General features: G+C 32.5%; 1 protein-coding gene across 1 annotated transcript; it reads left to right on the top strand.

Annotated features, from left to right (window-relative positions):
* The first annotated feature begins 12,115 nt into the window (after positions 1-12,115).
* Positions 12,116-12,998, top strand: LOC112507473 (vacuolar iron transporter homolog 4-like). Its single transcript, XM_025112076.1, has one exon. It carries the CDS (start codon positions 12,182-12,184, stop codon positions 12,824-12,826), a length of 645 nt encoding a protein of 214 aa, XP_024967844.1. The 5' UTR covers positions 12,116-12,181; the 3' UTR covers positions 12,827-12,998.
* Positions 12,999-13,594: the final 596 nt, after the last annotated feature.

Raw genomic sequence — 13,594 nt, 5'->3', positions numbered from 1 at the left:
GTTCACGAACATAAATGAACGAACGAGACTCTTGTTCATGTTCGTTCGTTTAACTAAACGAACAAAATTTTTTGTTCATGTTCGTTCATTTATTAAATAAACGAACATAAACGAACTTCCCGCCGAACGGTTCACGAACGGTTCGCTGAACGTTCGGTTCGTTTACAGCCCTAGTAGTCGTAAGGCCGATTGATTCATTTTTCAAAACAAAGCTCTCCTTATTTCTAGTTTTAGTATTTGGGCAGAGACAATCTTCAAGATTATTTCAAGAGAAGACCCGAAGAGTGCCAAGTGTGAAATCTGAAGACCTTAAGTTCAGAGTTATTCTAACTCTGAATGAGAGGATGATGCCGATCCTTATTTGCGATAGAGATTATCTCTCCTTGTTTACAGGATTCAGTTTCATTGTTTATTTATTTTATTGATTCTTTATATAGATAGGAATATTGTTCTTTTCAATAATGATTCATTCAATTATTCGAGTTGTAAGCAAATTGCTCTGCACTTTTTCATCTTCAATAAAAGATCGAAACCTTTGACCGCTCGTACACTCTTTGTTCTTAATCTATTCTTATTATTCTTGATACACGGGAACTTTTAGACTGTTTGCACTGCAATGTCACATAACTCGCACATTATCTATCCATATAGTTGGATGAATTAATTGCTTGTGGACCGACAATAATTCAGAGGTTCAAGGACTATGTTGAGTTGTCTGCAGTTGAAGTTGTACTTTGTGCAATAAGTGGTGCTGGATTCACATTGGATCTTATTTCAAAGTTGACACTAAAGGATAAGAGTTTTATTCGGGGAGGAGCTTGAAGATTATATTAAATCTGGACACACCAAAGTTTTCTCAAAGAAAGTGAGGGGAGAAGACCTGAAAGCTTAAGATATGCTTGCTTTATAAAACTTTGGGGGGATTGTTAGGACCAAAATTGTCCTAAATAATATGAAAGTTTTATTAAAGCAATCTATTGTATTGTATTGCAATATTTCTTGTAATTGGCTACGGGCATTGGGCTTACATTGAATATATCACCTATAAATAAGTGAATGGGCTAGAATTGTTAGTTCTTCATTTTTATTCTATTCCATGAGATTCGACTAAAGCTTCTAGAGAGATTGTATTTCCTGCTTTCTATTAATAAAGAATCTGGCCGATTCATCAATTTCTTCATCTACAATCTCTCAATTACAGTCTTAATTCTTGATTTGTTGTAGATATAGGATCAACAATGTACATGGGGAGGAATTCTAGTATGTAATAACTCGTGATGTTCAATCCTCATGAGGGGGAGAAATATCATCAAAGACATATCAAAGACAAGAAGAGAAGAGAAAGGCTATGCAAATACATGAAAAGTTTATAAGAGATGTTTGTAACAAGTGCTGATGTTGAGAAGAAATTACTAGTTAAACATTTTTCGGTAAATTGTTGAATCATTTCATGGAAAAGTTTGTATGTAAATCTTTTGAACATTGGGTTGAAAATCCGTTGTAGATGTGATGAAAAGATTGATGTTGATTTGAAGAATTTGGTGTTGAGCTACTAACTTGTGTTGACTTACATGGGCGGACCTGATGTGGTGGCATGGGTGGCACGTGTCACCGTATTATTTCGCCGCCGAAGGGTAAAAAATTTAGGTTTGTTAACGGTGCTACCGTATCATTTTAGAAGGTGCTACCGTATCATTTTAGAAGGTGCTACTGTATTTCCCAGAAATCCAAATGGTGCAACTAAAACCCAAACAAAACAAAGCCCAAATAACCAAAACCATACTTTTTGTAATTATTTTTGGGTATATATTGACCGTTTTCAAAAGATGAAGACGCGTCGGGTACAAGTTTAGAAGTTGTTTATCGGTACTTAGGGCTGTAAACGAACCGAACAAACACGAACGGAGGCTTGTTCATGTTCGTTCGTTTAACTTAACCGAACAAACGAACGAACACGAACGGTAAACGAACGAAAATCTATGTGTTCGTATTCATTCGTTTAGAAATAAGGTGTGTTCGTGTTCGTTCGTAAACATGCTAAACGAACGTAAACGAACGAACAGGCTAAACGAACATAAACAAACATAAATAAATATTATTTGAATTCAAAGTAAATAAATAAAAGATAATATATTAAACTTAATATATAAACGAACGGTAAATGAACAAACGAGACTCTTGTTCATGTTCGTTCGTTTAACTAAACGAACAAAAAAATAGTTCATGTTCGTTCATTTATTAAATAAACGAACTTCCCGCCGAACGGTTCACGAACGGTTTGCTGAACGTTCGGTTCGTTTACAGCCCTATCGGTACTATAAAAACCATATTTTTTATAATTATTTTTAGATGTATATTATACTATATTAATTATATGGTGCCACCGTTTGAAAAAATTTCTGGGTCCGTCCCTGTTGACTTATCTGTGAAAGATTCTTTGGATGAGTACGGACATTCATTCAATCTTGACAAATCTGATATCAAAATACATTAATCGGGTTTAGTTTGTGATATTCAGGAGTTGAAGGAGTCGTTTGAAAATATGAATAAACCTGAAGTGATAAAGCTTTGCGTTTAGTCTTTTTCCATGTTAAATAGTTTGAGTTTAGGTATGATATGATTTCTTTGTATTTCAAAGTTTTGTATTGTAATAAAATGTATTTGTAAATTTACGTAGGTTGCCTAAGAGATGGACGTCCAACTTGCTTCTTGACCGATCTAAGTTACATTTAATTTATAGATGTCATTAGTATCTTGGGCAAGAAAGTCTATAGGGCTCAATGATATCTTCAAGTACCTATCAATGTCTTTACAAACCAATCTACAAGTTAAATAATGTACTCATGATCTTGAGTTCGCCAAACATAAACTATTTATATTCCAATTTTTGTAGAATATTCATATTGCCCCTAAGTGTTGGTTTTATGTACAAAGAACAAGACTTTTTGATATTAATTATAGTACTAATTACATATTACCAATGGAGTTGCACACAAAAAAAGCAATAAAGATGTCAATCAAATAATATATATATATATATATATATGGGTGTGTGATATATATATATATATATATATATATTATTCAATCAGAACGAGTAAAAGTTCATTTATGAATTATTTGGCTAAACGAGTCTAGATAGTGTCTAAGAAATAAAGTGAGGTAATTAATTAGATCCATGTGATTAACTAATTAATTAATTAAAAAGTTTTATTATTACACTACAACAAAATTGAGTTTATAGGACACCCCCAATCTCTAAGTGTCCCGATAAACCTTTTTATAAGACTTAATTTATAGGACCAAAATATAAAGTGTCATATTCAAAGGTGTTGTAATACGTTTATATGATGCTTTTGAGCGTCTTAACAAGTTTTTTAGGACATTTTTAATACAAAGTGTCGCATTAGCAACTTTATAGGACACTTGAGAAAGTGTCCTATAAACTCAATTTTTTATAGGACACTTGTTTTTATAAGACAATTTTTCAAATAGTGTCCTATAAAGTTGAGAATATGACACTTTGTATTAAAAGTGTCCTAAAAACTTATTACGACGTCAGAAAAGGTCATATAAACTTATTACAACACCTTTAGATATGACACTTTATTTTTTTGGTCCTATAAACTAAGGTCCTGTATACTAATCTCTTACCACCTCTTACCCGTTAAGAGATGCTTACCCGGGTAAGAGGTAAAAGTGTTTACCTAACAGCAAAATCAGCAATAAGTCTTATTACCTCTGACCGTCCTCTTATTGGGGTCAGAGAAAATTTTGAATCTTACCGTGGTAAGAGGTATGGTTTCCTTATCTACCCTCTCCATCTAAAACCTTAACCTACTGATCTCTTCTTCAAACAAACAGGGCGCTGCTTGCTTCAGGTATGGTTTGTTTCTCATCTCTTTCTTTTCGATTTCTTCTTCTTTTTCTTGATGTCTAATATCATAAATTTGGTAATTGATTACTTAATTCTTCTTTCGTTCCTTGATTTATGTTGCTGCAAGTTTACTCATCTATTTGATCAAGTTTACATGGCTGTTTGGTATTATCCTCCTTAATGGATCGATTATATCAATGATATGGGTTTGTTTTTACTTCTTCTCTTTTTCCTTTCTTCAATCTGTACCATTTGCATTTCATAACATCAAGTGGGTGTTCTTTGTTATCTGGATTTTGTACAATCTCATTTGGTCATTTCTCTGTTTTTTTGGGGTTTAGAATCTTCAATCTTGATAGGAATGCTAAAACTCCTGTTCTTGTATGTTCAAATTTATTTCATCTTTTCAAGTTTTTGTTGATGGGTTTGCGTTAGATTTTTGTCATGATGTAGAAAAATGTCACTGCCATAATCATGAGAATTAGAGTTTGTAAATGAACAAATTAAAAAAGATGAGATTTATTAATCACCCATTGATCTCTCACACAATCACACACTAACATGCATATTCATTGATGGAAGGTGAATCAGTGGTGTCAATGGTTCAAGTTTTGCTTTTTGGTGGAGAGAAGAACCTGATGCTTTCTTTTTTATGTGTGAGTGGGTGGTGTAGCTATATATTTTGCTGTCTTCTCTCTTTATATTCTTTCTCATTTTTCCCAAATGACCCAGAAAGAAAAGCTTGTAAGATAAGGTTTGATTGATACTTTTTTATGTGATTTCGTTCTCCAAATTGGTTTCTGGGTGTGTTTGTGTGTGAATCAATTGGTTTTCTTGGTGTGTTTTCTTGAAAAATTATTCCCTTTTTAAGGATCTTTAATTTTAAGGATGTTTTCATCTTCAAGATTGATACTTCTCTGTGATTTCTTTCTCCAAATTGGTTTATGTTTGTGTTTATGTGTGAATCAATTGGTTTTCTTGAAAAATTCTTCCCTTTTTTCAGTCTCTTTTTGAGGATGTTTTCATCTTCAAGATTGATAATTTTCTGTGATTTCTTTCCTCCAAATTGGTTTCTGTTTGCATTTATGTGTGAATCAAGTGGTTTTCTTGGTGGGTTTTCTTGAAAATTCTTCCCCTTTTCAGTCTCTTTTTAAGGATGTTTTCATCTTCAGGATTTTGTTTATGTTAATTTCTCTYTGTGTATGTGTGTATGTGAGTGTGTGTGTGTGTATGTGTGTGGATTAGATTTGATGTTAAAAAAAGAGAGGCAAAAATGGGGTTCTTGAATGCATCTTCAATCTGTAAAAATGAAGCTTTTTTGTTTGTAATTTCATGATCTCTTCAACTTGATTATTGGGTTCTTTTCATTTTATGTTACCACTTAATACAATACATATGGTAAACAATAATTTTCAATCAACACTTACTCCAGAAAGAATGATATAATAGTCTTTTTAACTCAATCAGCACTTAATATAAAATGTTTGGTAAACAAGAAAATCAAATAAGCACTTACTCCAGTTAGACCTCTTACCACAGTCAGACCTCTTACTCGAATCAGCACTTAACAAAAAAAATTGGTAAACGGGCCCTAAGTCCTATAAAGAGGTCTATTGGGACGCTTAGAGATTGGGAGTGTCCCATAAACCCAATTTTGTTGTAGTGTTAATTAAACTAGGAGAGTTAAATAATAATTACGGACTTAATTATATTTAATTGGATAAAAAAAGAGCTTAAAGGCCTAAAAAGTTCGAAAGGTTGATTATTAAATAGAAGGAAAGGATTAGAAGATCAGGGCAACATTCCAATCTCTCATCCCTCCTCCAAAAATTATCCAAACCTCCCCTTCCTCTTCTCTTGCATGACTTTTTGTCTAAGAAAAAATTAACGGAGCTTGTTTTGATTGAAGATGAACTATCATTCATTTGTGGTAAAAGTGAATCTTTGTCTGAAGTACATCAGAGTTTTAACTGCCTACTCATAAACCTCAGGACCGCTTGAAGAAAAATATTCCAACTCTGAGACACTGACAAAATTGTTAGAATGTTCTCTAGAATCATGCCATATCATGTGTCTCAAAATGTCAAGACATGTCTTCTCTCTCTCATCACTGTATATGGGATTTTGCTCAATCATGAGCAATCTCGCCAGCTGAAAAAGAGATTCAAAGAAGTCAAAAAAAAAACTCTTCTGTAGCTTTACTCTCAGAGACTGACTACTCCCTCTCTCACAATTACTGAGTTAGGTCCTTCTAACTCTAAGGACTTAACTGACGTTGATTTTCAGAGTTTGATGAGTCACTAGCTCTTCTTACGAACTTATTTTGAAGATTCGCTAGAAAAAACAACTTCTGTAGACCTCCTAATCTAACCATCCCTGACAAGCCAAAATCAACTCTTATTTGTTTAAGCTTCAACGATCTGCTATAACTGTGAACACAAAGGACACTTTGCAAGTAAATGCAGGTCTAAAAGAGCTACGAAACCAGCTTCTACTTCATCCTTCTTCAAACCAAAAGATGATAAATATCTGAAACTAAAGGAGAAGTAGAAGAAGATGAAGAACTATCAGCGTAAAGGCAAATGACTCATCACTGAAGAACATGATTGGACTGATTCATCTGACGAATCATCTTCAGATGAGGAAGACACGACCTATCTTTGTCTTATGGCCAACATCAAGGAAGTCAAAGATGAACAAGCTGAGACTTCATCCTCAAATAATCCTACAACCTTAACTTAGGTATTAAATTTGAATGATCTTTCTATCTCTAGTACTGAATGGTAAATCCAAAGGGACTACGGTTGATTCTATTTGCAGATTTTTATGACAACCTTTGACTGTGGGGTGTGATAGAATAATTGTAAGTAATCTTCTAGATTATTCTTTGTTAAATAAGTGTATATTTAGTTTCCTTTTTGTAGCAATAATCTCTCTTTTATTGTTGTATTTATACGAAGGCACAAACAAATCTTGATTGATCGAGATACTTTATCTAGGGCCATCCCAAGCGAGCCGGGCGACAGCCCAGGGCATCAATTAAAACTCAGTGATATTGTTACTAATAAAAAAAGTTGCAAAGTGGCAACTAGAAGACTCAAACTCTAAACCTCAAACATACATAAACATTTCCTTACCACTAAGCTATTAATACATTTTGATTTTTTTTCTCCTATTTTAATTTTATTAGTTTTCTCGAATTCATTTTTTTCTTCCTTGCATTTCTTTTTTTCCATTTTTGTCTTGTTTTCATAGAAACATTTATTCATCTAAAATAAAATTAATCATATTCAACAATTAATACTTTCTATGTATTTTTGTTTCGAAAATCATGTGATAATATTTGTAAGTTTATTATTCTTTTTGCCAAACATTTTTTTTTTTTTTTGCATGGAATTAATAAGATCAAACTCTACATAAAACTATATATTTAGAGAACTAGCTAATTTCAACTCGAAACCACAAATATCTTTTGTTATATTTTCTAAAATCAAACCATTAAATAATTTAGATCATAATTTCAACTATTTTTTATGATTTTCATAGTCATAAATATGATTCTCGAATATTATTTTTTTATTTTGTATTATATTTCTTGATTCGATATTGAATCTCGTAATTCCAATTTTGTTGTCACACATAACGTGGTTTGTTGCCTAAGGCTATATATGGTTGTTTAAACTACATAACACTCGTTATTCAAGGATGTTTAGATATCTAAAATTATAATACACGTGTAATATTAAGTTTTCCTAAGTTTTAAGACAAACTAAACATCTTTATATAGTCATATACAATTAGTTTGAGCACAACTATCATTGTATGCAAGTTTCTAAAGTTCAATTTAACTTGATATTACATTATAATATTATATAATCATAAGATATGCATTACAAAAAATACATTATCATTCAATAACAACAACAAAAATCAGCTTAGGTATGAGATGTCTAGCTTGATTAGATTCCAAACCCTTTAAAAAGTAGTATGTCTCGTTTATAGTTTTTAAACAGTGGGGGCATTATCTTACCTTCTCACCCAAAACATGATAAACCCCAGGACCGACTCTGACTTTATCGATCATCTTGAGAAAGAGCATTGAGAAAATTAGGTACAACTTAAGGTGGCCACTGCCCCAGTTCCTGCAATTAGTTAAGTATGTCTTAGTGTTAGATTCCCAGCATCAAGAGTACAAAAACATAGTGACCATTGCATCGTCCCATTAGACATAAGAAATTAAAGGGCTTTTTTCATTGTTTATGGAGGTGGGTTGGCTTGATCGTGTGGATTCCACAGTCCTTAGATTATATAACTATTTTCTTTGCAACTTTAGTGTGGAATGCACACTCCTTTCAGTTTAATATATTACTGAAGTTCCCAAATCTCTCATGATTTGCTATAAGTGGTATCCTATCCAGCTCACCACCTTCTTAATTAGGAGTTCTACTTCCTTTTTCCCTTCTTGGCTGGTATGGTTGTGCAAGTTACTTTATAATGATATTGGACTTCTTTTATTAGGCTAAGCATGCATAGTTTCGTAATTTATAAGGGAAGTTTGTTCAGATTATACCAAGAATTATGCGAATTCTTATACTATTTTATCTGCCTACGTACTTTTATTGCCGTAAACTAAACTTTCAGAGACTATACTTGCTACGTGATAACATGATTCCATTCCATGTTTTTGTTCCTAACGCATACATATTAATGACGAGGAACACATTTTTGTTATGTTACTAATTAGTACTTGTACTTGCTCTGCTATGGTTTCTTATGGTAGCGTTCTTGTTGAGAACTTAACTAATTAGCATGACATATGGTCTCTGTTGGTAGAAATAAATTAGAAGATGAAATAATTAATATTGTGAGAACGAAGGAAACCAAGAGTATTAGTGAATCAGAATCAGAATAATGGAGTCTGTATATATGTGCCATCTGGTAGGGGACTATAGTGGCATATATACGGTATAGGATACAAGTTAAAATACTTAACCGAAAGACGAAAATAGTTGAGAACAAGGTATAATTAATTAGTTGATGATGTAGTTGACATGGTATGTGGCAATTATTGGCTAAAAAAAATTAGTTGTCTTGGTTGCACAAATCTCATACTTGGATTTTATCTGTGTGGATTAGTTGGGAAAACTCGTGAGTGAAGAACTAGGGTTTAGGCCCAAATCAGTTTTGGTATTATGAAATTAATTTGAGGATAATCTTAAATATTCGTTCTGATTTTGGTAGAAATTGTTACCTTTTTTTTTAATTTTTTTAACCAAGAGAATTATAATTGATATTATATTAATGCCGAGAATAACTCCTTATTGAAAAATGAATGGTGGAAATACGAAATGAGCATTTTCATAAAGGCAGTTACCAAATTGATAAGATTATATCCATACGGAGCAGTGACGGATCCAAAAATTTTTCTGAACGAATGCACCTTTAAGGTCAATCAAAGGCCAATAAAGTCGCGGCTTAACTTAGGGAAAAGTCAATACGGTTTGATCGAGGAAAATTCAATTATGTCTATTTGATATAATACATTTTTACAAATGAAACTGACTTTGACTTTTTGAGCAAAACGCAACACTACATCTTACACTCGGCATATTCTCGGCCGAATTCTATCTTTATGGGGAATTTTTTTTGGTTCATTTCATGACGGTCAATAAATGTAACAACAAAATATAATTTCATAAATTTTTTACATAAATATGTTTGATGACATCATGGATGGAGGAAAAATAACCGATTTTTAAGTATCATCAAAAAAATTAAAAATAAAAACTTATACAAAATATGAATTTTAAATGTAATTAATTTTAATTCTTTTCAAGTTATTTCGAATAAACATGTATTGTCATTAGAACGAGACAAGAATCAAATTTAAGATTAATGGGGAGATAAGAAGAAAATACTAAGGGCCGTTTACTGAACGTTTACCCGGTAAGTACTTACCAGGCAATTTTTCTCACTGGATGAACATGGCAAGAGCCAAGAATCTTATCCGGTAAGAGTGATAATAAGGATGGAGAGTCTTATCCGGTAAGTGAGAGTGACGACTCTTACTCGGGTAAGCGTTTACTAGAAAAATTGTTGCATAAGATACGTTTTGATGTACTACAATCTTATCCAATAAAATAAATTATAGTGTTAGACTCTTACTGTAAGCACGTATCGGGTAAGCATTTGGGTAAACGATCTCTTAAGAAAAGTAAAAGTAAGATTGAGACAAATGTAAATGAAAAATAGTTGTAGTTAATTGGTAAGACTTTGCTATTTTATAATTGAGGAGTTAAATTTTTTGTTGCATATTTATTTCCTTTTTTTTAAATATATAAATATAGAAATTGTTGTCAAAAAGATGTAAACCTATGACCTTAAAGAATGCGAGTAGTGCTACAACCATTCCAATAACCTCACTCTCCTATTTCAAGTTTAGTTTTAAAAACATATTAAAGCACACTTTAAAATTAAACGGGTGCACAGTTACGACTGGTAAAAGATTTTCAGTACAACGGGAGGATCGAGCGGGTGCCCGTGCACCCCCACTCTATGAGTAGATCTGCCCCTGATACGGAGGCTGAAGCATCATTAGCTAGCTAGCTGAGCAATGAACCATCCATCCAGAAGTGGAATCATCATCAGCTAGCTGAACCTTGGGGGCTAACCATCAACATCTAGTTGAACGCTAGCTAACATATAAGTGGCAAACCATCATTAGTGGTAAACCATTAGCTAGTTGCACGTTAACTAAACCTCAGTGGCAAACTATCACCTAGCTGAATGCTGAAACATTCATCGGTTACCTAAACTCACTAATTAAACCATCTAAATCACTAGTGTTTGACAAATAGATTAGTGACTACTTAACCCTGGAACCCCACAAGGGGGTGCGACCCCGCCATATGGTGCCATCCAGCGATCCCGAATTCTAATTAGTTTACACAAATATACACTATACACCTCGTGACCCATGTTATAGCTTAAACTAACAGCCTCATATTCTCTTATAAATACAATTAAATACAGTAGGTCCGATAATTTCACAAAAATTATCAACAAAGATGCGACCATGAACAGGTGGTGAAGCCTTTACTTCTCCACTGGGATTAGTTTTTAAAATGCAAGTCCCACCTCAAAGGTTGTAACCATGTTATTGTTTTTGCATATCAAAGAATTTGATCAATATAATTACACAAATTCTATTCATATCATCTCTTATAAAAACCTACCATTTTTTATACACTTTTACACTAAAATACAAAAAAAACACACACACTAAAAACTATGTAATCTTATTTTCAGTTTTTAATCCTTTTCATAATTTTCATTTTAACCCATATATTTTTAAATTTTATTGTTTTTAACCCCTTTGATATTTGTCTATTACTCTCTTTACTTTTCTATTTTCTATTTTGTAAACTAATTATATTAATTAATTAATAATATATTAACTGAAATATGTATATTTAGTACTATAATTAAATTTAATTATGTCTTAAAACATATTAAAAATAATCTTTATGATCATTATTTTAATTATTATATAGTTTTGGTAAAATTTGATTTATATTTCTATATAATATGATTTTTTTTATATTTACCTTCGTTGAGTCTCATTCTCATTTTTAGAACCCATTTTTTCATTTCGCTAATTTCTCGTTCTCCGATTATATGTTCTTAATATCAGTCACAATTTGTACAAAAGATATCCAAAAATATTTAATATTAAGCTCAATTTAAATATATAGACAAGAAACTATTAGGTGTAATTTCTAAAAAAACATATTTTAAATGTATTTTTGTTAATATATAATTGTTATATTTATAAAATAATGGTGGAAAATAAAAAGATAAAAGATAGAAAACATAATAAAAAATAATTATGTGGATATAAAGTGTGATTATTAAAAATATTTCCTAGTATTTATGATATATAATAATATGATTAAATCTAAATATTCGATATTAGCACTTATTTTGAATGTACCAACGAAACGGTTATAATGGTGTAATTTGTTAAAAAAGAAATGTATTTTTCAATGTATTTTAGTTCATATACAATTATACATATTAATATGATAAGGGTGTAAAATGAAAAATAAAAAAATAACTAATTATAAGAATATAAATTGTAATTTAAAATTTAAATTATATATATATATATATATATATATCACTTTCTTTGTCTGTCCTCTATATATATCTTCTCTAGGGGGGACTCTTTCCACAACAAGCAAGTTTCAATTCCTCATCCCCTTCATCCTTTGAGTACAATATTTTGCTTCCTCTTTCACCTTCATGGCTACTGCTCAAAATGATTCAAGTGTTCCTATTCCAGAAAACCAATCTCACCCAAAACAATGCCAATTGGCAGCAGAGGAAGGCTTTGATTACTCTCAAAGGGGACAGTGGCTCCGTGCAGCAATCTTGGGAGCAAATGATGGTTTGGTTTCTGTTGCATCTCTGATGATGGGTGTTGGAGCTGTGAACCATGATGCCAAAGCCATGATTATTTCGGGGTTTGCCGGACTAGTTGCAGGTGCATGCAGTATGGCAATAGGAGAGTTTGTTTCAGTATATTCTCAATTAGATGTAGAAGTGGCTCAAATGAAGAGAGAGGGTAGAACCATAGAAAATCCTGAAGAAAAAAAGAAAGAACAGCTGCCAAATCCTACGCAGGCAGCTGTAGCATCAGCTCTTGCATTTTCTCTAGGTGCGATTGTTCCGTTACTTGCTGCTTCCTTCATAGGTGACCATAAGGTGAGGTTGGGAGTGGTAGTAGGGGCTGTGAGCTTAGCACTTGTGCTTTTCGGATGGATTGGCTCTATTCTTGGGGGCACTCCAGTAGTGAAGTCTTGTTTTAGGGTTCTCTTTGGAGGCTTGATGGCTATGGCCATCACTTTCGGACTTACCAAGCTGATTGGCTCTAGTGGACGACTTTAACTTGTAATCGAATCATTTTCATGTGTATGAAATAAAACGCATGCCTTATTTTTATGTCAAAAATTAATGTACCATAGGCCATTGTTTGGGATTTGAATTCGTTGAATGCTAAACATGTAATGTGTCTGTTTAGTCACAGAGAAGTAAGCATCTTCTGCATTCAAAACTAGAGTTTGTTCCCACCCAAGTTCCTGCCAATAGATTAAGAGTTCATATATAACATTTAGGCTGGTCTTTATATGATTACGAGTGTCCTTTATGGTATTAATCGTATGATAACATTAATCACATTGTTCTGTTGTGTTGTTTGCAAACTAACCATGCATGTCATTGTTTCAATTAAAGTAAGCTTTCTGCCAACAGTTAAACCAAGTTGATTGAGTCTACTCTTGAGGTGAAGTTTTGCATTCAAAACTAGAGTTTGCATGTCTTGTTTGTTGTCAAAAATGTATAAACGTACCAAATTAAACATGCCATTGATTAGGATCTGAATTTGTTAAATGCTAATTATATCAAGTGTTTGTACTAGTGATAAAGAATGATGTTTGGGGTGAATGGAGGCAGACCGTTGTTGGACAAAACCTGCATGGTTTGCGTTAGATTTAGCCATTTGGGCTCGTTTCTGACCTCAAGCCTGTGCTTTTATGTGTTCTTGAATTTCTTGTTTTTGTTTTTATTTCAGCTCATGGGTAGGAGTGTTCACAGTCAAGTTTGGATGGTTTAACCTCTTAAACCATAAACCAAACCATAATAATGGTTTAAATATTT

Source organism: Cynara cardunculus (assembly GCF_001531365.2).
Source record: "Cynara cardunculus var. scolymus isolate 2C chromosome LG 2, CcrdV1, whole genome shotgun sequence".
Classification (NCBI taxonomy): Eukaryota; Viridiplantae; Streptophyta; class Magnoliopsida; order Asterales; family Asteraceae; genus Cynara; species Cynara cardunculus.
This window is presented reverse-complemented; position numbering and strand designations above follow the sequence as displayed.

What these genes read in the sequence shown, in the direction of transcription:
- LOC112507473 (XM_025112076.1), top strand. Translation starts at nt 12,182, where the DNA reads ATGGCTACTGCTCAAAATGATTCAAGTGTTCCTATTCCAGAAAACCAA.